This window comes from Natrix helvetica, assembly GCF_964273705.1.
Source record: "Natrix helvetica genome assembly, chromosome: 5".
NCBI lineage: Eukaryota > Metazoa > Chordata > Lepidosauria > Squamata > Natricidae > Natrix > Natrix helvetica.
In genome coordinates, this window is record NC_138551.1 from 32,206,354 (window position 1) to 32,232,391 (window position 26,038).

The window sequence follows — 26,038 nt, forward strand, 5'->3', positions numbered from 1 at the left end:
AATGGTCATGGGTCACTTTTTTCAGTGCTGTTGTAACTTCAAGTGATCACTAAGCAAACTGTTGTAAGTTGAGGACTACCTGTATAAGGACTCCTGCCTTTGGTAGAAGTTTGGACTAGAAAACTCCAAAGATCCCTTTCCAGCCCTATGATTCTATGAGATTCTAGTTTAACATTTAGAATGTTAAACTAGAGATTTGTGATATTTAGAGCAAAAAAGGCAGGCTAAAACAAAGGAAATATTACACAATGGCATAGTCACAATTTCATTGTCCTATTCATCTAGACCAGCAATGTTGAACCTTTTTTGGCTCGTGTGCCATAAAGGGGGGGAGTGCAGGGAGGTCGTGTGTGGGCTTGCCACACCCATAATGTAACATGCGATCCTCCCAGTGCGCATGCTGACATGAGAGGCGCTGCCCACTTTTTTGCATGTTTTTTTCGCTCTCCTCAGGCTCCAGAGGCTTTATAGGAGCCTGGGGAGGGCAGAAATAGCCCCCATGCCACCACCCCCGCTTCCCCCGGAGGCTCTCCGGAGGCTTCAGGGACTTTCAGGAGGCTTCCCTGAAGCCTCCGGAGGACTAAAAACGACCCTACAAGCAAACTGGAATTGACTTCAGGGCGAAAAATTGAAGCAGGCGAAAAATGGCTTTAAAAAGGCTGAATGCCTCGCGTGGCCTGACAAATTGCTCCATAGCCTTAGGTACGCCATCCCAGATCTAAACCTTTTGGGTTTTTAAAGAAATTACAAATAGCTTGCTATTATCTCAGGCTGGATTTGACCTGCTCTGAAAAAGAGATTTGGCTACACTAGATATCATACTTGAGCTCCTATCAGATAATTGAAGTGAGAGAGGTCCTCTATGTGATCTGAAAAAAATTATAATGGGTGGGGTGAATATACTTTACTTACAACTTTTTTTGTAGACATGACTGATCCAAGTGGATACATTTATCCTTATAGGAAAATTAGCCTTTCAGTTGTAATACATGAATGTAGGTTTGAGAGTAAATAGTTCTAAAGTAGTCAAATGGCTCCATATTAATATCCAAGCACAATTCCTTATTACTTTGGAACCTAAGTTTAGATCATTTTGTATGTGTATATTGAGAATTTATTTCAGCATCTCTCTTAACTAGATTGCACTGAAAGACAAGATGTCTTCCTACTTTGGGGATTAGAAGAGAAGGATAGTAAGATATTTAAGGCTAAGAAAGTGATTTACCTTCTCAGGTATATTTCTGTTCTCTATACATTATCTATTAATTTTGCTAAATAAGATCCTCAAGTCTTCTTATTTCAACCTTCAGCATTAGTGTACACTGATTTTAACTATGACAGAATTAAATCTTGTTTGTGTAGTTTGTGCTAGATAAAATTATAAAGCTACCTTTTGTATTAACTGGGATTTCCCCCCTTTTTCTCTCTCTTTTAGCTTGAAGTTCAGGCACCTCTAGGCAACATCATTGGGTATGTGAAACAAAACTGGCATCCATGCCTACCAAAATTTACTATACAGAATGAGGCCAGAGAAAATGTTCTTAAAATTACTGCACCTTGTGTGCCTTGCCAATGCTATCGGGATATTAATTTTGAGGTAAACACAACCTCCATTTACTATTTATTAGTAACGCCTTAGACCTGGACCATATACACTAATTTATTATTTATAATTATTCCAGAATATTTTTTATTGTGGAGAGAATTAACAATTCTGATGATTAAAGATAAGATGACTGAGTTTTGTTTTTAATGGAATCCCATGTTTTTATCAAGCTTTGTCTTACAACATGTCTAAGTTTTATCTTCTCTTATATCCTTTTATGTCATAAATATCTATGAAATATGTTGGCTAAACCAGCACCTTCTAATATTAACTTCGTCTTCGTGGAGCTAATTTGTTAGTTATACTTTGCCAGTTGTGCGACTATGATTCTGGAACCATTTAAAACAAACAAACAAATAATATTTTAAGTAATATATTCATGTCAATAGTCACAGTTCATGTGATGAGAAGACTTTTAAATTTCTCGAGCTTTCTCAATCTTTTATCATTTCTTTCCTGAGTTATTTTGAAATGTAACTGTTATCACTTGTCAATTGCAGTTCCAAAAAGGAAAGAATGAAGGAATATATTTCAGTTGAAAGATATTACAGGCCAAAAAGGGGAAAAAATCCTGCCTTTTGTTCTGATTAGAATTGAGATTTACAAAATGACAAAAACACTATAACATTTTTTAAAAAAATAAAGGGCAAGGGGAGATAAATTAATAGCCATAATACCTACAATATCAATAACGATGTCTGCTTCAGTGGGTATATTATGTTTGAAGGATGTTAATGAAGAAATGGCAGATGTGAAATAAATTTTGCTTGATGCAGAATGGATTTATAGAGATCCAATGATGGAATCAGAAATATTGGAAAAGACAAAGAAGTTACTTAAAGTAGAAATACAAATGGCAAGCCAAGAGAATGGTCCAGATAAGGATTTTTTACTTGTTTTACAAAAGAAGGGAAATGCAAATAATGAACTAAAATAATTACCTGGACAATGTCTTTCCATTGGATCTACAAAGGAGACTTGTTAAAGCCTTGAAGAAGCCTATGTGATAAGATGAAGAAGAATTTAAGAGAAATCAAATCTTATATTAGTAACTGAATGGATTAAAGATTAAGATTTTCAGAAGTAGAAGGAAGAAATATAAAATTGGATTATTTAATTAAGGATAAAATAAGGCATTTTTATGGAATTCTGGCAACACCTTTATGGATTTTTTTGCTGACGCAAGTGTTGAAAAATTGATATTTTATAGATTTGGTTATAGATAAGAAATAGGAAGAAGATATATCTTTTGTAATCTTATAGAAGGTGGAAAGCTCCCAAAGTCGTTTATTCTTGTGGTGAAGATTAGGAGCCACTTCTTTATTTATTACTTTTCTGTTTCTTTAGCTCAGTCTTTTTTCTTTTAATTTTTATTTCTTTATTCTTTTTATTTTTTTACTGTCCTTTCTCTCTGAGTTTAATTTGTATTTGTTTTTATTAGTATAATTAAAATACTCCATAAAATGTATAACAATAGTATATTTGTAAATATAAAAGAGTTGTGCTGATCATCTTGAAGTAACATGATGCTTTTCAATGAACATATTTATTTATATTGAAATTTCTCATTTAATTGGTGGGGAAATATAAAAATTAATTCAGCTACTTTGAGATATTGTGATGCTATCTGGTACATCAATATGGGGAATTTAAACACTGGAAAGAAAGATGTAGTACTTTTTTAAACATAATGTTTGTATTAAAAATTTTAATACATTTTAGAAAGGATAAAATCTGTTTTTTTTTTTCTTGTTCTTTTTAAAATCAGGTGAAAACTGTAGATGGGAAATCTACAATTGGAAACATAGTAAAAAAATGGACTGGTTTAGCAAGGGAGGTTGCTACAGATGCAAGCATTTTTCAAATTCGCTTTCCAATGGATCTTGATATTAATATGAAAGCAGTCATAATGGGGGCTTCCTTTCTTATGGTAAGTCCTAGGCCTAAAGAATTACAGTACAGTGAATTCTGGAAACAATGGGTTCGTGAATCTAGTAAAAGGAATTTAAGACAAATCAACTCTTAAAGGAAAAGGTAAGGGTCCCCCTGGCATATATGTGGAGGTCGTTCCCGACTTTAGGGGACGGCGCTCATTTCCATTTCAAATCCGGAACCAGTGCTGTTGGAAGACGTCTCCATGGTCATGTGGCCAGCATGACTAAATGCCAAAGGCACATAGAACCCTGCTACCTTCCAACCAAAGGTGGTTCCTATTTTTCTACTTGCATTTTTACATGCTTTCGAACTGCTAGGTTGGCAGAAGCTGGGACAAGCAATGGAGCTCACTCCATTATGTGGTGGTAGGGATTCGAACCCTTGAATTGCCAACCTTTCTGATTGACAAGCTCAGCATCTTAGCCACTGAGTCACCGCGTTCCCCCAATGAACTCTTAGCACCCATAAACAACATGTCAACTTTCTTTATTGGTAGTAACCTTATACACTATCAACAGTAGGTGTAGAACAGGAGATTGAAACTTAGTATGTGTAAGATTTAATTTAGACAGAAATTTTACCTCTGCAAGTTTAGCCCTAGCAGCTCAGATCATTCACTTAACTTGAAATTTTGCTGTGCAAGTTATAGTAGTTGGTAGGTAATATGCACTGAGTGCTGATGTATAGGTGTGAAGACAGTGTGTTTTAAGGTCTTGTGAGACAATATGATCCTGATTGTCTTAAGAAAAATGGACAGTTCTTTTTATGACATCAGCTCCACCACCTATTAGGTGGGTTAGATCCATATACTTTTAGGTTAATTACAATTTCATGAAAGTAAAAGGAAGCCGTGGAAAATGGGATGAAGATGGTGACTGAAAGAGGTAGCAATTCATCTATCCTCAAGAAAACCTCATTTGATTCAACTCTTTTAGAGAATTATAAACTAATCTCCAACTCCTTTTGAGGGGAAAGTGTTGAGAAGGCGATGGTTTTATCTATGTGGAAACCCTTGGATGAAATACATTATTTGGGCTCTTTTCAGTCCAGCGGCAAGCTAAGCTGTGGTACTAAGACCTCACTTTCTGCTCTTGTGAATAACCTGTGGTGAGACTGTGATAAGGAATGAGGCATTCCTAGTTCTACTTAGTCCGTCAGTAACCTTTTACACTATCAAAATGGTAGACTTCTTGAGGTTGGTAATAAGAGGAGGAGACACTGTCTGTACTCCTTCTTTGGAGATGTTATTAGATATCCCAACAGTCTTCTCAAACATTCAGGAGTTTGTAGGTTAATTCAGATGTTATTTTTTGGAATAGCAGATATAAAATATGAACAAACAAGAGTTTTAGACTGAAGTTGTTTTCACTAAAGCTTTTCTTATTCTTTTACATTTTAGGATTTCATGTTTTTTGAACATGCTGGAAACAGAAGGAACGATCGTACTGGACGTAGACGTTAGCTCAAATCAGGACATTAAGAGTCTCATGACACTGAATTAAGCTTGCAGGAAGAATTTTATTAATTTCTAAAGTTGCTTATTTCAATATTTACAACCATACCTTTAACTATTATAACATATATGTCAGAATATTCCATATAACTCAAAACATTTGTCAAATATTGATATACAATATATTGATATCCCTATATAATAACAAAGATATATAATATATAAATTCAGCTAATTTTCAATCAGTAAACATATATAATCCATTTGCCATTTTTTCCTGCTCTTATATATTACAAATTGCCTTATTATGTCTTCTTTTTTATTTTTTTATTTCTGTGTATCATGTTGCAGTAATAAAATGAACCAAAGAGGATATCTCAATATCATACAAATAACAGGGAAATTCAATAAAGTTGATATTTTCCTTTTTGAGTCATTTATTTAAGGAATCATTAATACACTTGCTTCCTAAAGCTCTAACTTTGGCCTGTTCTCCAACCGGCAATCCTATCCAATATCGTAGAATAATCTTATTTTCCTGAACCCTCAACCGTACTTATTATTAAGTGGCAAAGAGTAGTAAGTTTGCAAGTTCTTTTGAGAGCAAGAATAATTAGATTACCTTAATTGATTGAGTCAGTTTTATGTCCAATAAAAGTTTTAAAACCAAACATCTTAAGGAAACAAAAAAAAAACCTAGTAGCCCTAGGAGAAAAAAAAACTAGGAATCATTTTCAACATATAAGTAATCACTGTAACAGCTACTAAGTAGGACAAGACTACCAGAGCACATCCATTAACACCAACCAGCAATCAAGAAATGAGGAAAACTCCTTAATCTCAGAACAAACTTGCTAGCACTGATAATGTTATTTAGTTGGATAATGAAACATCTCAGGGATGTTCAGGGAGATCAGAAAGCACCAAAGATTCCATAAATGTTTAAAACAGTTCTTTTAACTGAAAATATACCTGGATGATTTAAGAACTTTAAAGAATGGAGGATGATTGTTCGATCCTAGGTAGAGGCAGATATTTCTTTCTCAGTGAGAATATATCTGCTGCGAACGCCACATTGATGACAGGAAGGGCATCCGGCCAATAAACATTCAGCTCCAATTGCCTCGACTCCACACCAATGCAAGGGATTGCAGGAACATTAAAAAACAAAAAATTAAAAACTTTAAAACAGCCCTATCTTGTCCTGGGAGATTTCAGTCTGCCTTTGCTTCATGTCCAAGGTCTCAGTGACAACCACGAATCTAATGTGAGTTATTGAGGTCCTATCACAGATTGGATCTCTTTGTCCCAGAACACTTGCAAAATGGTTAGAAGTTGGGGGAATATCTATCCATTCTCAGATTACTCTCTATTTCCTTGAAATTGTGAAATTTTGGATTTTGGATTAAGCATTGGATTAACCCATGGGGACACAAAAATCCTGGAACTTGGGAAATTGAGGAATTTTTTTTATTTTATAAAAAGCAATTATAAACACTCTATTTCTTGATGGTGTTATCCAAATATATAATTCCTGGCACATTATCTTACTCTTATGCCTTATTCCTACCCTTGTCTAGTAGTCCTGATATCCTACACCTGAGTCTCTACCTCCCAAACTAAGAAAAACACATGGGAGTTACTTCGGCATAGTTTCCTTTATTATGCTTTATCCATTGAAAGAAATCTTGCCAAATCAGAGCAACAATTTGCATCACTATAGATCAATGGCCCCAAACCTTTTGAGCATCAGGAACTGGTTCTGTGGAGAGAGGTTTTTCTGTGGACTAGACGGGGGTGGGTAGGTGGTTTTGCATGCTGCCTGCATCTTGCGGATGGGGCTTTGCTTGTTTGCACAGACTGATTTCTGGCATGTCTTGGTTCAGTGCTTGTCCACAGACCAGGGGTGGAGGACCCCCTACTATAGATAGACACTGGGAATCACTAGAGAGGATTTTTATCCTACTTTTTCCTTTCTCCTGTCCAAACATTGCATGCTTCACAGCCTCAGAGCTATCTGGAGTGGAGGGAATTCAGACTACATTTCACCAGATTCAGTACTTCTAAATCAATGCTTGTAGTGCTAAACTTTCCTTATCAATTTTCTTTACCCTCTTTATCTTTACTATAGGTTTAAAGACCACTTTCATCTATCATATTAATCTACTCTGTTTCTCTACAATATATTTCCAACCACTAACCGCAGTATTTCTTTGTCCCTAGACTCAATAGATTCTTGCTTCAAATATCTATTTGAATAGATATATATTTCTCACCTACCCGCCCTGTTTTCCAAGCTGGTGCTTCCTTTCCTGTTGCCTTCTTTGAAGCAAGCTATGGCTTTTCCCACAGGCCTTCTTCAACTTTAGTGCTGAGCTTTTTCCTTTGGTTTGCTCATCACCATATGACTCCAGAGTTCCATGAAATTCAACTAGTTTTTCCCCATCTTGAATAGCTGAAAAGGGAAGGAAGAAATGAGCACACGCACATGCAATGCACCAACAAGAAGCCAACAATAGATTCAATGGTGTTGGACAATTTCTTCAACCTTTTCTGTTTTGGGGGAAAATTATAGAAATGATGATTTGGCCAGGGTGACCCAGGATCCCTTTTAGTTGAATGTCAGGCCTGGATATAATCTTAAAGCAGCATTGATTTTTCTAGTGGAGGACCTCTGGTGGGATAAGGAGAATGTAACTTTCCTAGTTGTTCTTAATCTCTTGACAATTTTTTAATACCATTGATCACAGTATTCGTCTGAACCTATTTGAGTGTTTGGAAGTATGATTTTGATTGTTTGGCAGATGCTGTCCCATATCCTGGAGTCAGAAGGATGATTATGCGCTTATCCTGCATTGTCTTTTTAAGGATATTTTTAAATGTTACATTATGTCTTCTTGAGTCATTGCTGTTTACAACTTGAATAGTTCAAGTTAATCATATAAAATAAACATGAATTGGAAGTATGTCTATCAGGGATGAGTTCCTCTACTGGTTGGTACTGGTTTGCTTCGCACGTGCTTTGCTCACCTGCCCACCGTACATTGTTCATCCATGCGCAGTTAACTGTTAATTGTTCTGCACATGCAGAGAAACATGCTGGCAACAGCAGAAGAGACCAGGGAATTAGTTTGGGGGCATGGCAAGCTTGGGTCGCTGCCGGTTCTGCGACCCAGGCCAAATCACTACCAGTTGCTACCAGGAGCAACCCACCTCTGATGTCTATCTGCCTGTAAAAAGAAAAAGAAAAGACAAGTAGAGAAGGTAGTGCTTCAAGTAGAAAACTAGATTCTCTGAACTAGGAGTTCAGAGAAATGTGACCCGTTTGCTTCTTGGCAAATGTGTGGCTGATAACAAATCTGTGGTGTGTGATTGCCCATCTCTTTTTCTGTTGCAAACATTCATAAGCCTAAAAAGATGAATTAGAATTTTATTCTAAACCATATAATCCAAATTATATTTGGGCTTTCAACTAACATCCAATGTGAACCCACTCTGATTTGTAACTGAGTTTATTCTTAATTTATTCTGATAGAAACTGCCTCCCAATTTTATCGTTCAACAAGCTATGATTTTGAAATCATCACTTAAAGGAATATGTGATCTCAGTCACAGATTTATTTCATGGAATGGAACAGCCACTTCTTCAACGTGACAGTACAATTCATCCAAGGAAGTCTGTGTAACAATAATACTTAAATGTCTCCGGAATTCTGTATTTATTGTTATCAGAGTTCTCTAAAATAACCTCCATTTTATATGTAAAACATAGGGAGTCATGCAAATTAGATTCCTGTAAACTCATATGATACCCAATAGATGACATAGAAGAAACTTTACATAATATCATTATCTTACCTACTACTACTGAGATAATTCAAATGTTGCTTCATCTTTCTATTCACCATGTGGCCCGCAGGGGGCACTGCTGCTATAGTTTTATGAATATTTCTGATTTTTCTTGGAGTTCCATTTTCTCGCTCCCAGAAATACATATGCTATTTAATATATTTCGCTATAAATGCAATAAAAATTATTCTACAGTCTGTTATAAAGGTATGCCTATGTCTATACAAATAAATACTTTGTCAAAATCTGTTTCCAATTTCTCAGTTTTTTCCCACTTTGGGGGAAAAAGCCACATTTTCAGACTATTTTTGAATTTCATATTTTTAAACTAATTATTTTTACATGGTGAATAGTGTCAATGTCATTTCTCTGTGACTTTTATCACTGGGCAACTTTTCATGACTAACAGAATAACAATCTTAATTAAAAGCAGCAATTTATGTCCTTAGATTGAAATTCCTGCTCCTGGGAGGATCTCTAATTTAAACATCCAATATAAATGGCTGTTTAATCTTGGCTTCCTATCTGAAAAGATTCCTGAGAGTTCCTTGACATAACTTCTTTGGGGATTTAACTGAAACTAAGGAACACATTTGCTCTATCAGAGACCAATTTCTTCATCTGTCATTAAATATTATAATGTTTGAGTTATATCAAGCTGCAGGTCCGTACAAACTATTCTTGAAGAAATTCCATAATAAGTTAAAGAAATTTAGTTTTACATTATAATAATAATAATAATAAATATTTATTTCTTAGCCGCACCCTCTCCCGAAGGACTCGGGGCGGCGTACAACAAAACATAGGAAATAAATATATCGACATACATATAACAAAACATATACCAAGACATATATACGACATATACAAGGAGGAGGTGAACTGATAGATAAAAACAAGTAAAAACACAATGTTTAAAAACCCCTAAATAAATTGAATGCAATTAAAATACCCCAAATAAAAAACCCGTCAGGAGCGATATAGTTGGATCAAAGTTGAGCCAGGCCAGCAACTTGAAAAAGGTGGGTCTTGAGCTTTACACGAAAGGAGCAGTATGGGTATTCTCCCTCTCCCAAGTTTTGATTTGTTCACTATAATATTTATTGTACTATAATTGTTGTATCAGTTTTCCTTTTCCTAGGAAAAAATTAAGAAAATTAAAAAGAAGAAAGTCTTTGCAACTCCTGACTGATGGTCAATATAATAAAGAGAGAAAGACCATCTTGCCCCAGTGGGATTGGAAGATTGTTATGGCAGAAAGAGTGATTGGTGTACCCTGGTCAGCCAAGGAATTTCAGCTGGTGGAATCTAGGAGAAAAGCCTTTTCTGCCATGGTCCCTGCTCTTTGGAACATCTGGCCTCAGGAAGTGAGATCCTCTTCACTCTTCTGGCCTTCCTGAAGGTCCTTAAATATTGGCTCTGCTAGTTGGCCTGGAACCCCAACAGATGTGGCCATTCAGCGGAGCCTGCAGCAGAGCTGGACAGTGAGAAGGTTGGGGAGGAACATGGGCCAGTCCTGGAGGCTGGAGAAGGCTCGGACGAGGGCTCTGCATTGGAGGTAGAGACGTGGCCGAAGCCATCTGGCAGTGATCAGGTATCTATGGAGCTAGACAGCAGTGAGGTAGAGTAACAGCTAGAGCCTGTTCCCAATGTGTGCATGCACAGAGCTGCCAGAAGAAAAAAAAATCTCAGAAATCAGGGTAGACTTAGGCGTAAAATCATAGGTAGAAGGATGGCCCCTCCCATATGACATAAAAGAGGAATGAAAGGGGACTGAGCTTTTACAGGAACAATTTATTTGTTCCATCCTTAGATTCGTTTCAGGAGTATGAAGATCTGTCTGTGAATCTGTATGTGCAAGTCACTCCTTGCACAGCATCTCATTTGAAAAATATTTACCCGGCAGTCTTCAAAGATAGATAAGGTCTGTAATGATAAATATTCCTTTGAAAGACTGTTTCCCAGTCCTTGCTGAATGTGAATGAGAGGAATTCACATTCATTTAATAAAAAGGGTTTTGTTGGGACCAGGACTCTGCTTCGTGCTTTTTTGGGGAAGCCTAGGTCAGAACAATAGAGATTGGTGCAGTGACATAGAAGGCACCATCTCTGCTTTGCTGAAGATAATGGTTTTTTAATCTGAATTTAATTCTTGTAATTTTAAAATTATTTTTATATTTATAATTGTTGTTTCATTTATATTTTTATTGCATTGTAAGCCGCCCAGAGTCACTTTGGATAGTGAACTGGGTAGCATATAAATATAATAAATAAATAAAAACATAAAGCTCTCTCTCAGACACACACAGACATATAAAATAGGCACACACTGTGTTGCTTGGAGGCAAATTTCCGAACTGACCAAATAATAATTCTTTCAGCTCAAAGCAATAGTATACCTGGTTTTATAAACTTCATTTTATTTCCCTTCTGCTTCTGGCCAAGGTGAAGAAAGAAATAGTAGCTAGCTCTTCAGAGTGAACAAGGAGTTTACTGTGTTCTGTGTATCTTTTCCACTGACCAAGCCATAGGAAACCAAGGAAAACTGTGAGCTAATATGTGCCGAAAGAAATGGGGGAAAAAAAACTTCTTAAAGAGTAATTAAAATGAACAGCAGTTGAAATAAATGTATTCCTATTTGTGTTTCAGAGAAGTTTGACAATTGGGTGCAGAAAAATATTCTGGAAAATAAATATACTAGAATTCTGAATAGGATTACTTTCCTTTCAAATACACATCCATGGGATAGATGGAAATGCCAATATGTGCATTTAATGAGGCTTTTTCAGAATGGGGAAGGATTGTAATACATGTATTACTTCTTTTTTAAAATAGATCTATTTTGTAAATCCATCTGTCAGGCCAGCAGTCATATTCCTTTTTAGGATCTTTGGCCTGCCATACTCTCTATTATTTTCCTATACTGTTTCATTAGTGTAGTAATTGGGAGGGGGAATAGAAAGGAGTAGAATTGTGGAATGTGTTTTTGTCATTCTTTTCTAGAAGCCCAAGGTCATCTTTTGTCTCCGCACCTCTGCACCTGACCGGAACCAGCTGGGTGGAGATGCCAGCGTGGCTGAAGAAGATTGGACCATGTGATGGATTTATGAGTGTGGGGATAAGATTATGAACTTTCAACTGGGTGGAATCCCAGGAAATTTTCAGATGTGGGATTCCACAGTTTGTTGCCAACATGTCTGTCTTATTAAATTGGAACTTTAAGGATAGCTCTGCCTTGGACTCTGATTTAGTTCTGCATGATATTTGGAATGCTGACATTATCCCAAATCTCACTTTAAAATAAATCACCAGCACCCCAGCCTGGGGGCTGGTGAGGGGTGCTGATTTCCCAATGCTCACAGGATCAGCATAAAATATCAGTGAACAATTAAGGATAGTTTTGCCTTGGACTCTGATTTAATTCTGCATGATATTTGGAATGCTGACACTGTCCTTACTACAAAACAAACTAGGTAGAATCAATTACTTCCCATAGGGTCCCAGAACTAGAAGGGGCTACTTAGGTTCCTGACTCTCTCCAACCCCTTGCTTAATGCAGGGATGCAAATTAAAACATTCCAGACCTCAGCTGAAACCATGCTTGAACAAATTCAGTAAAGGGAAGTCTGTCACAACTTTGGACAATTGCTTCTACTGTCATTGTGCTCTTTGTGTTAGGAAGTTATTTCTAACTTTCAAACAGTATCTATTTTTCTATAATTTAATTTGATTATTTCATTTCCTGCATGTTGCAATGAGAAAAGTCATGATCGTCTTCTGAGTGGCATGCATTGAGTTATTTGAAGAATGCTATCACATCATTCTCGACTGTATTTTCGTTGGACTAAATATAACCATATCCTTTGCCCTCTTTTCCTAGCTGCTAATTTTTAGCCTCTGATTGTATTTACTCTCCTTTGCGGAATCCTTGTTAAAATGTGGTGCTCAGAAAAATAGAGTAAAGTGGACCCTTTCTTCCATAAACTGTCTTTGTGATATATTATCTGGATTTAATCTATCTATCTATCTATCTATCTATCTATCTATCTATCTATCTATTTATCTATCTATCATCTATCTATCTTCCTTCCTTCCTTCCTTCCTTCCTTCCTTGTTTGTCTTTTTTGTCATAAATTAACACATTTGTACTTTATTGAGTAGTGATGCTATTCATCACCTTGTACTCATTATTGTTTTGCATTTAAGGAATAAACAGGATGACTTGAACCAATGGTTCTGACCCAAACACTTGGGGCTGGAACTGATGAACTGTATCAATAAAAACCAAAATAAAGTCTTAGACTATTCCATCAGCCTTGACCTAATAGTAAAGGTAGAGCAAAAATTTTATCAGACTAGATCAGGCAGCAGGACTAAAAAAACTGATCAATCACAAATCAGGGTCATTATATAAAAGACAGTCTGCTTTGAGTGTCTTGACAAACCAAGAGTGACATAGGCAAGAGCCTCTAGGGCTCTGAAAAGAAAAAGAAGAAAAGAGCCATTAAAGGAAGTCTGGCTTCCTTTAAAGGTATTTGGCTGGAGCAACACTACTAAATCCACGTTTTCTGCCTCTCATCTTCTTATCTGTTGCTGTAATCTTCATCGCTTGTTGGACTGCCAATGTTACAGTCTACAACAGCTAGGTAAAGAATATTGTGTTTTTGGAGAAAGTACCATTCTCAATGACTCTCTCAGTGCTTTGAATGAGATTGATATTTAGCCATATAATATCTGGAATCTAACATATTGAATCTGGCTACATGATGTGAAATAAAACTAATAAAATAATTGAATGAAGTATTGCCAGTATTAGTAATTGTGGCTGAAGCACAATATACAGTAGATAAGCAAAGTGTTCTAGTTTTCAAAAACAGAGTCAAGAAAATTCAGCTGAACTTGCCATTCAGCATAAAATAATCTGATCAATTTGAGTTTTATAGCACTGCCTTATATAGGTTCATGCAAAAGTAAGTTTTATGGGTTTTACGAGATTAATTATTACATTAATATCCTGCCAAAAGTTTTCTTCTCACTCATAAATTCAGCTGAAACATTTACTAACAGTATGAATTCACTCTCATCCTTATGCAGTTGCTTTTTTCTCATCTTCATTCAATGAATGAAACAGAGGTAAGATGCCATTAGTGGTGTGTGTGCGCGCGTATGCACCCATGCATGCATGCATGTGTGTCTGTGTGCATCTCTGAATCAACACGGATCCCTGGTGATTGCCTGGACATGTTCTCTTGGCAAGAATTTGGAAGTTGTTTGCCACTTCCTCCTTCGTAGGGCTGACAGAGTGATTGGCCAAAGGTCACCCAGATGGCTTTGTGCCTAAGAGAGGACTAGAATTCATGGTCTCCTAGTTCTAGCTCAATGCTATATAAAAATGGCTCTCAATATTAGTTGTACCTAGAGGTGGGTTCCTACCGGTTTACACCGGTTTGGTGGAACCAGTAGTGAAAATGGCCACTGGTTCTCCGAACCGGTATGGACGTCATGCTCGCCATGCCCCTGAACCAGTTCCCACCACGACATCTTTTTTTGACCTTTTTAAATGTTCTGCACATGCACAGACCTATTTATAGGCAAATCATGTGTGTACCGAACTGGCAGTAATGCTGGCAGGAACCCATTCCTGGTTGTACCTGTATAAAAATAAATGGAAAATTCCTTTTTTTCAAAACCTTCCAACTGCAACCTCAATATACATAAAATCTGCTATAATTCATCAACCTGGATCATCATCATCCTATCAGCTGACTCTTCACAGGTAATTTTGTGTGTTGGGAGTTACATGTGTTCCAGGGTTTTTTTCTCCCAGACTTTGCCTTCTGTATCACCACTTCATTCTCCAGGTTCCTCTCATAACTTTCCATCAACTTGCTTCCAATCTTCTACAAGGTGAAGGAGAGAAAAAGTAGAGTTCCATTATTTCATTTTGGAAGAAGAGGAAATATTCTTCCCAATTTTGTAAGTGTACTTTATCTCAAATGCAACAGTCCCATATATCCTGATTGAATTTTTCAAAGAGTGATGAGGAATGCTGTCTAGATCTTTTGCTCTTGTTTCCCTCTTTATACAGGTAGTCCTGAGGGTTCAATGAAAGCCTCATGTTGTGCAGGTTATCTGTGGACATGGTGAAGGCTCTGTAGTCCAGTTTGGAAGCACAGCGTCTAGCACAATGGTCATATTTGTCAGTTTTAATTCCTTCTCCCTTCTCAATATAGTTAGATAATGTTTGCTAACAACTAGTTCATTTCAATTATCCTACTTCACATGACCTTGCTAATTGCTTAGTTATTGCAGGATCTAGACAGGATCTAGGGTATGGAATGGAGCTGTATCATGAGAATGTCTACTTCAAGATCATTTAGTGAGTTATTTTCAAGTGTGTGTGTGTGTGTGTGTGTGTGTGTGTGTGTAGAGCACCTTTCTTGCCTGCAGTTATATGTCACATTTATTTCTAAGTAAAACAGGTGGAGGATTGCAGTATCAAAGACTGGAAGAAGTACAAAAATCTAGAATAAAATTCATACCTTCGTTACATGCATTAATAAAACATGTCATGCAAATTCCAGGGTCACGTGGAATAGCATGCCCATTATAATGAAAATACCTTATAAAAGACACTTCTTACTGAAGGGTAGAACAGAGAATGGTATTACTATATTAAATCCAGATCATCCCAACCAGTGTAAAGTCAGGCAATTGTTTTGGGAGATATAATCAACAGCTGCATAGCCTACAGTTTGACTAAACTAAACTAGCCCTTTCCATTTCCTGATTATCATTATGTAACAGTTGGCTTGGAGAGTGTTATTCTTTCTGTTTCTGCCTGGTGTTTTCTATTTTAATTTAATTTAATTTTTCATTTTTAGTCAAGAACCAGAGTCTGGGAAGTCTACCGTAGTTTGCTACTAAAATAATTGTTGTGATAAATTTTCATCTTATGTGAACTGATAGATTGCTATTCTTATATACCAAGTGACAGTGAAAATAACAATCTCATTATATCTACTAATGCCCCTAATGTCATAGTGAATCAAAATGTTGCCCATTATTTTTACCAAATGCTGTCCAATTATATGGCAGCTAAGAGATGTTAGGAGAATTGGGAGAGCTTTTGGACAGAAAACACAAAGCAATCTTACCATTGTAAGTGCCACTGGGACATGAAAAAATGTTGAACCACCTTTTCTTCCTAAATAATTGGGGAAATGTCTCTTGTTGTACATTTCACTTCAAAACTAAGGCAAATATTTTAGCCTACTTTAGTAATGTCTGACTAAACTTGGTGCACTGAATAATTTATAATAAGCTCTTTTTCTAGATTTATTATTATTATTTATAAAAGGAGAAAGATAACTGATTTATAACTGAAATTTACATCTGACCCTGGCTGCTAGTAGCACAAGCTTTTAAATAAGATATTGATTTGGTTGTATGAAAGAGCCTATTCTAGTTCAGATGTCATATGCCTGATTGTGTAGAAGAGGGGAAACACAGGAGCCCCATCTGAACTTCTGGAAGTCTGGCTGAAAATCACAGATTTGTAAAACACTATTTTTTCTTCTGAACTATGAAGCAATTTCAGTCCAAGTCTGCTCGAAGCAAACAAGTCAAACTGGTTGAAAGAAAGGTAGCTAAAGTGGTTAAAATGTTGGATAGTGAATGTTTCAGTGACAGTGCACAATGTGTGTTTACAAATAATTCTTCAAGTTTCCATGGCTGATATTTTGACTGTAAATTGGCTGCAAATTATTAAAATATTAATGTTAACATATTAAAGCCTTTTCAAACTGTCTCAATCTGCCCTTAAAAATTTGCTCTCATATTATATAGTAGCCACAATAATTATTCATTTATCCATTTATCTTTGTTCTGAATTTTTCTAGGGATAGAATATTTCTCAGACATTTTGATGCACTGTTACTAACTAGATGTTCCAGAGACTTTGTAACACTGACCTTGTTTCTATATAATGTTTAAATATCATAACTATACTATGACAGTGCAATGTGTGAACTAAGCCAGAACCTACATACATATCTCTGTGATACCCCTACCCCATTTTGGGGAAGCTTTTACATACATCTTTACTGGGAATACAAAAGCCATGTTAGTTTGTTGAAAAGAGAGAAAGAAACCGAACAAATATTTTGCTGAATTCATTCAACAGGCCTTGCTAAATTATAACCAAGGTATACAAACTACAGTAACTGGTTTGAATCAACTTCCTAAAATAAATCCAACTAATCTTTTAGATTTTAGTGCATCATGAACTGCATATTTTTCTTGACCCGTTCATGTAGTCTGTTTTGAACACAGAGTAAGTACAGTGAGGAAGACCATAATTTGTTTTGCTATTGTAAACAACTATCTATACCAAATTTAATAGGCAAAAAGATGCTAATGACTACTGTAGTTCCTTGGACATTTAAGCAAACTGTAATTTTCCAGAGGAAGCTAGATTTCTTTTCCAGCAAAGCAAAGTGCCATTTAGAAAAATGAATGTAAAAATTAAAGAGAAATTAAATTACATACAGTACATCTTTGTAAAGGTTCTTATATTTAGGGTAATTATAAACATGAACCTCGACATTGTCAGCACTGTGGGACAGAAGAAAGTTATAACTTTCCTGGAATGTACAAGACAGGGAGTTTAATTTGGATTAACTATTCATGTTTTGAATGGCTTTTGCTTTGATTAGTAAAGGAAAAAGAGTATAGATCTATGTCACTCAGCAGAAATCTACAACACTAAGATGTTTCCTAAACTGTCAGCCAAGTCAAAGCATATGAGTCTGTGGAGTATCCAACTTGGCATTTTGGTTAACCCTTGGCATTCCTGTCAGGAACAATGAAATGGTCCCAGTACAGTTTTGCAAAAGAGCAGAAATATGATATCTGCACCCCAGTGCTAAACAAGAAAGACTTTTTAAAAAATGTCACTTCAGATTGAAGGGATTCTTTTTTTCCTTCATAGGATAATAAATACCCCCAAACTGATTTAATAAGGAAAATAACTAATCTTTTGCTTTTTGGCAGTGGTTTGCCAAATTTGTAATTTCTTGCCATTTAGCTTCCAAACAGTTTATTACGAGGTGAAGCGATAAAACATTCAGGAGCTAAATGGCAATTATGGAGAGCAAATCACTGCCATAATCTAAACCCCTAGCTACAAGTATTTTCTATAATTTCAAATCTATTGCTTTCCTGTCATGCCTATAACTCCTAACAGTGCTTTCCATACAGTATGTCCCAACAATTTTGAAACTTTCTAAATTCCCAAATGAATGTTGTTTCCCCCAAAATATTCAGCAATGTAATAAGAGTACATAGCTATAACAATAACAAGAAGACATATATATCTACCCGCATCATAAATTTAGATGCTATTTTTCTCTCATTAGAACGTAGATCAACTCCATAGGAATTTAGAGATTGCACTGGGTGGGGTGCGTTTTAGTCAAGCGAAAAGTCTTAACCGTTTAAGATGAATTTTTGAAACTAGGGGAAAAATCATGCTGTCTTCTTTTAGTCTCAGGATTGTATAATGGTAGTTCTAGAAAACAGTGAAGGAACAAAATCTGCCCATGAAATTTCAGGACTGATGATTATGCCATAACAGTATTTCAGTTGCATTCTTGATATGATTGCTAATCAATACCATTCATCTTTTGATCCCTGAGTATCAATTATAGATGGAATTCCATGAGTTAAAATTCTTTTTTTTTAAAGAAGCTTTGCTGGTAGAGTCTTTGAGCAGTTTGGACTTAATTTGGCTACTAATCAGATTGCAAGCCAACTGTTTCTAAAACTGTTTGGGGAAAAGCTCTGTACTGCCAAAATACACAATCAAATATTAAATGGAAAAAACCTAATAATCATCCTTCAGCTTCAGCTTACACTTAAATAGTGAAATTCAAGTTAACTCCTAGGTTGTATCATGGATTGAGGATTAAATCTCTGCAGGAAACATAAATATTTAAAGTCAGCAATAGGCTATAAAAGATTCTGAATGCACTCTATATATTATTTTAGACATTGTCCCAATAAATTTATAACAATATCCCTAAGCATTAGTGAAAAGATTAATTGAAGTTTAGTAAGGTGACCAACTTTTTTACAATGAAAAGGAGGACAAAACACGTTCTATTGTCCAAAATGCTAAGGTGACCAACTTTTTTACAATGAAAAGGAGGACAAATAAATTGGAAAAAATATATCGTAAAGAAAAGAAATATTTTATTCATTGCAACAATAATACACTAAAATATGATATATGCATAATAAAACATTTGCAACATTTTATATTGTAATTATGCTTACATGCCTGTTAATTATTATTTAAATGAGTACTTTTCCATTGAATTAATATTTTTTGTCAATGTATCATCTTCTAACAATATATTGGAAATATCTGAACAAGAAATATCCTTCATATTGAATTTTACGGCAAGTGCTGCAGCTAGAGTATCAACATTCAATCTCGATTTCTCACTTGTCGAAAAATCATTGGCAATTGAAAAAAACTCTTTCAACTGCTGCATTAGTTCCAGGGCAGCACAACGTAAATTGAACAAGTATAAATAAATGTTCACATGGAATATGTTCATTTTTGAAATGGCTGAAAATATCCACCCATCTTTTATCAATTTCAACATGTTGATTTTCCCATTGTATTATTTTTTCAGAATTTAAATATACATTCAGTCTTCTAATTTCTTCAAAGACACTATTGCCGTCTATTTTAATGTCTAGCATTTCTTTAGATAAAAATTCAACACAAGATTCAATATCTGTTCAATATACTTGCGATGAAGTAAAAAAAAACCATTAAAAACTGTTTAATAAAATACGTCACATAACGCGCAACAGATTAGCCTTCAAATATCAAAAAGGAGGACATGTAGGAGGACACTTTTCAAGGGAGGACAGAACTTACAAAAGAAGGACTGTCCTCCCTAAAGGAGGACGGTTGGTCACCTTAAGTTTAGAATCAAAAAAACATAACAAACATGAATCTATTTCTAGAAAGCAAGGTTACAATTATGTTAGTGGCTTGTAATTGAGTTTTAAAAAGAGCAGTCTAGCACTTTATTTTTATGGAGGCTGTAATCTCAGTACTTAATGTTCAGGTTTATCAAAGGTGTAATCAGAGTTTCTTTATTGTGGCTTCCAACTCAGGCTGGCATGTTTGAGGCTAGATATTTCAAGAAAAGAACATTAAGATATTAAGATTTTAGGATCTTCTACAAAGCTCCTATTTTACTAAACTATAATTCCTCTCTTAAATCTATTTCTTTCTGATATGCCTTTGGATGTTCAGTCTTGAGTTTTGAGTTGAGAATATACATATTATACATACTTTTAATATTTGTTAGAATTCATTTGGGGAAAAAAGTTTAAACTACCATAATTAAATATTTTTGAATAATGCTTAAGAAGAATTCCCCATGTCCCAATGAATCTAGGAGGAACAAAAATGCCCTATCATTTTAATTATTTTGTTGTTGATGATAAAGAATTATACATTTTTATTGAAATAGATTGTAATATACATCCCTATGAAATCTAGTTTAGAATTTCAGATTGTATACTGCTTAATATCAGTCTGGCATGTTAATTAATTTATGCATTCATTAATATTTATTTAAAATATCTGTACATTGTTTTTTTTTGTTTCCCAGAACAAAATCTAGTTACCTGAGCTAACAAGCATATGTTAAACTTTCATTCAAATACATATCCAGACTCTCACCTCCCCTGCTATTTTTCTTTTCTTTTCCAATGCCATCCACCCCCTCTCCCTCAACCTATATTAAAAACAGTTTTAACAGTGGATCTTTGATGTGACTAAAGTACAACACCAATGTTTATTAAATCAACTATAGAACATTAAGGCCCCATATCCTTGCTGGGGATAAGCTCCATTGGACTCATGCATGGTATTGTAAAAAAAAGGATAAGTAAATGCAGAAAAATTGGGATGGAATAAAGAAGGAAAAGAATGGTCTCTTTCATTTTATAAATATCACTGGTAGACATGAATAAAGAATGATTCACTGCAGACACCGCAGACCTGTTGACTTCTTCCAGATATGTTGGATTCTCCATCTGTTGAAATAATTTTCATAGCACTAAAATGAGGTAGTTTGACTTCAGGAGACATGCTTTCCTGTAGTTCTATGTTTCTCCTCTTCGTATTCCTACTAATTTAACATCAGTATTCACTCAGAATGTTGATTTTTACACAGACGCTGTTTGAATAACTTCAGTGTTGTGATTTTGCTCCTTCTCTTTAAACTATTCATTAGGATAATGATTAGTATTATCTCTGAATTACTGCATTAATTGTTAAATGTCTAGAACTACAGAGTTAGGACTAACTGTGGAAAAATATCCTTTAATTTTCTTGCCATATTTGAATGGAAAGAATTGTTGGTTCATAAAACACACTTAGCCCACATTTAGTCATCAAGCTTGGTGTATTTTGTTAATCCAACGATTAAGATTTGAAACCATGATTTATATCCTAATGTTCTATGAATACCGCAAATTATGGCTTAGTTAACAAAATAGCAATATTTTGATAATAATCCTTGGCAATCATAATTCTTCCAACTCTGCTGTATAATAAATCTTTTTTATCTGTTAAGCATAACTATGATTGCTAATCTTATTGATCAATCTTTGATGAATTACTTGGAAACCTTAGGCATGTATTGAAAATTGTTGATCCAGTTCATATTTTTATAAAACAAATTATCAAGATTATCTTATTTTGTTTAATAATGGAAGTCTTTGTTTTTGATTTACTTGATGTTATAAGATTTGTTTGGGCAATTTCCCTTACATTCAATCCTTTATGGGCCCCCTTATCTAAGATAGCTGTTATCCATTCCATAACATAAATGCCACAAACTGAATATCCAAATGGCAAGCAGAAACCTATTGATATAGGGAACTGGCCAGTAATATTCATATCATTTTAATTAACACTTTTCAGTTCCATATTCTGATACAATGCATACATAATACAACTTCCTTAATGCCTCTGGAGATAGAAATAAGATTTGTTTAAAATGTGTACCATTTCCAACTGGGAAAAAGGCCAATAGCATGCCTGAATGGAATATGGTTCTTGATTGATTTGTCAACCAGTATCTGTGTCATCATACTGAGTCTGATTACTTTTAACTTTTCAACTTTTTATATTATATTAATGTATTTTCAAGTATTCAAATATTTTTTTTTGTACTGTATAATCTCAAAAACTGCAACAGGATTTCTCTTTGTATCTCTCTCTTGAACTGATAGCCCCCAGGAGTTATTTGCTCTTTTCCCATTTTTCCTACAGGTAGTCGAGTGGTGGGTTGACAATTTTTTTACTACTGGTTCAGGCATTCTCCTGCACGCTCCCGTACTCGCGCATGCGCAGAAGCGTCTGGGTGGGTGGGTGGGTGGGTGGAGCCTCCTGCCACCATTACTACTGGTCTATCCCGGCCAAACTGGGAGCAACCCACCTCTGAGGTAGTCCTCGACTTATGACGACAATTGAGTCCAAAACTTCTGTTGCTATGCAAGATGGTTCTAATGTGATTTTGCCCCTTTCTTGCCACAGTTGTTACAGCAATTGATAAGTTAGTAACAAGGTTGTTAAGTGAATCTAGCTTTCCCATTGACTTTGTCAGAAGTTGCAAAAGGGAATCACATGACCCTGCAACAGAACACAGAAATCATCATAAATGTGAGTCAGTTTCGAAGCGCATGAATTTTGGTCACGTGACCATGGGTTATTACAACAGCAATAAATGTGAAAGATGGGTCATACCACTTTTTTCAGTGCAATTGTAACTTTGAATGGTCACTAAATGAACTGTCGTAAGACAAGGACTACCTATAAATTTAACACTTGCACTTAAGGAGAAATGGGGAGAAAGGAGCCTTTCTAATTCTAGTGAGGGGAAATGGATATGCTTCTGCAATCAATTCACTGAAAGCTCTACACTTTATTTATTTATTTAATTTGCTTGGTATCACATCAAATAACTTTCACAGAGGTAGAAATTATATAAGAGTGCTCTTTCTATGCTATTTCGGAACCCATAGAAATAATGGAAGCAAATTTGGATGTGCACCTGTCAAATTTAAATTATTAGTAATTGGAGTCATGTAAAGTAAGAAACAGCTGTTTCAGATATGAAGCTCCATGGTTCACTCATATTAAATGTGTTTTAATCTTGTTTACAGCGCATCTCACATTGGGAACCCCAAAACACTTGGGAACAGGCCATTTTGCATTTGAAACAGATGTTTTCTAGTCAGAATGAGTCATCTGTTACTTAAAATAGTATTTAAAATTATTTTTCTATGCCTCCAGAAGCAAATAAACTTCTTTGGTTTCCAGTATATTTTCTTCTTTAATCAAATGGGCATTTCCCTGTCATTTCTTTTTTTCTTCCCACTAACTACAATTATAGCAACTATAATATAGAATTCTGAATGGTATACACAGTGGTATTGCCAGAATTAGGGAAGCTACAGATAATACATTCTCTGATCTTCTTCTAGATTTTCTGTTTTCCAGTGCCTACACTCCAACATAAGTGCTGGCTGTTAAGTAATTAAGCTCCCCGATAGGAGATCGAGTATGCAGAGAAGCATACAAACCAGCATACAGAGACACTGAATAGTATAAAAATATAGTAGTTTACTATGTAGAAATATAGAGGTATTCAGAGTCTGGTTACCAGTCCAAGTCATACACGGTTCAGTAATTCAGTTATCAAAATAGTCAGTCTAACACACAAAGTATCTAACAGTAGCAAGACTCAGTAACTCACGAGCAGTATCAAACAGTATCCACGATCAGCATCTAACAAAACATAGAGCTAACAGCCATTCTGGCTCCCTCTTATAGCTGCTTGAGGTAACAAACCAATTACATCTCTTAAGCATTTAAAGTAACAGATACATTTGTTACAATCATGGCTTATATACATTGCCAAGCCAAGCCTAGGGTTACATCCCTAACACTCTCCCCTCTGGGTTGTCAATGTATTTACACACAACTTCACATTCCCAATCCATAAACATCACAACATTGTTTATGTTTGACCGTACCTTGTGCTTTGGTAAAATGATCAGCAACATTCTCTTCAGACATGCAATATTCCAGTTTAATCATTTTACAACTAACACTTTGCCGTACATTCATATATCTTAAGTCAGTGTGCTTGGTTGTCCTCGTATACAACAATAGGCTCATGAACAGTAATTCCCACATCTATCAGTAGTTGCTTGTAACAAATTAAATTGGTACATAACAAAGATAAACATGAAAATTTGGCCACCATTGTAGACAAACTTATATGCTTCTGATGGCTAGACCGCCATCCAACCAATGCTTTTCCCAAGAATATCGCAATACCTGATGTAGATTTACATGTGGAAACTTCAGTTGCAAAACTTGCATCAGTGTATGTGGTTAATATAGCTGATCCTTAGGCTCTAAGTATAATTTATAGTGTATTGTCTGTTTCAGATACCTTAATACACGTTTTGCTGCTTGCCAATGCCGTTCAGTGGGTTCGGCATTAAACCTTGCCAATTGATTAACACTATATGAAATATATGGTCTAGACCAATTGCTTAGATAATATAAACTATCAATTAGGGATTGATAAATATTCTTATCAAACACTGGGCTTTTGTTATCATCATTGCTAAATTCCTGACTCATAGGAGTTTTAGCAGGTTTACACAGTTCCATTTTGTAATTCCTCAATAACTGATTGGTCTTATCAGCCTGTGATATTTTATATCCTCCCCTAGTCTTATCTATCTTCACTCCAAGATATTTCTTTATTTCACCGAGATGTTTTATTTTAAACCTCTTTTTTAACAGTGTAATAATTTCAATGGCCTGCTACTCTTTTTTAGTAATCAACGCTATATCGTCTGTAAACAATAGCAATAATGAAGTCATACCTAGGGTTACATCCTAACACTGGCCTTTCCCAAGGCTTTAAAATCCTGGCTGTGTACCTGGGCCTTGGAATGTATTAATGGTCTCATTACAGGAGTTTACTGTTAGTTGATGAATCATCACAGCTGCTTATCTTTTCATTTCTCACAGTGAAAGTAGGCACTGCACAAAAGCTATTTTCTAAAAGGAAAGAAGATACTGCTTTTTGCTGATACCTTGTAAGAGAGGAGAACACGGCTATTAAAAGCAAGTTTTACTGGGAGAGGGAAATAGAAGAAAATTGAATGGACTGAATTTGATTTAAGGTAATACTTCCCCAGTGGCTCCCGCATGCATCATTTTCCCCATCATTCAAGAGCATCCATCAATCGTCCAGTGGCTACGAGGGATATGATGTAACAAAAATCTTTTCTTTGTGAACTTCCTTAAATGAACATGCCTTAAGAAGAAAGCTTTTGCTTCATGTGTCAATTTTTACTTCATTGCAAGAATAGGAACTTCTTGAAATTTGCAAGCAATGAAATCTATATAGAAATACGTTTTTCACAAGATTTCCCTTCCTCCCCTCCCCCCCCCCATGAATGTGCATAGGGAATGTGTTTGGAACTTACATTTGAAATACAGTTGTACAACACTTAATCATCCAGATTAATCTAAACTGCTAGTTTCCTGTGCACTACTTTGGTGGTCTAAGTCTCTATTATAGAATCTCCACATTTCTTCAGAATCATAGGTTTAGGTAATAGTAGAGCTGACTTAGCCATTCCTTATTCTGGTGCTTCAAAACTAAGCATACTTCCCAGCAAGCTGAGCACATTCAATTTTGTAGGAGTTATTTTTGAATGAGCATGTTTATGATAAGAATTTTTTAGATGCTTAACCAGAACTAGCTTCATAACAATTTACTCAAATATAGCATAGTAAAGAAAGACATTTTCACTACAACTGGTTGAGCTCACTCTAAAACGTCCATCCTCTGATTTCTTTGGCAACTTGTCAGCCTTTTAATACATTTTAAAGCTCATTTTATGAGAAAAGTGATTTTAATATTTTCTAGTCTCTCATGATGGCTATTTGTGCTTAGATAATAAATGGTATACAAGAACATATATTTCCATTTAAAGGATTTTGTTGAACAGGTTTAATTCAAGGTAGAAACAAAATATGATGCTTTGTTCTGATCTGGGGAGAAGAAC

At 35.4% G+C, this 26,038-nt stretch overlaps 1 protein-coding gene across 1 annotated transcript in view; it reads left to right on the forward strand.

Annotated features, from left to right (window-relative positions):
• Positions 1-5,418, forward strand: part of LOC309392524 (phospholipid scramblase 1-like) — a 39,290-nt gene extending 33,872 nt beyond the window's left edge. Inside the window, exons 7-9 of the mRNA XM_081953841.1 lie at positions 1,436-1,597; positions 3,375-3,536; positions 4,941-5,418. Of these exons, the coding sequence (XP_081809967.1) occupies positions 1,436-1,597; positions 3,375-3,536; positions 4,941-5,003 (387 nt within the window). The 3' untranslated portion in view covers positions 5,004-5,418. The remainder of the gene's footprint in view (positions 1-1,435; positions 1,598-3,374; positions 3,537-4,940) is intronic.
• The last annotated feature ends 20,620 nt before the right edge of the window (positions 5,419-26,038 follow it).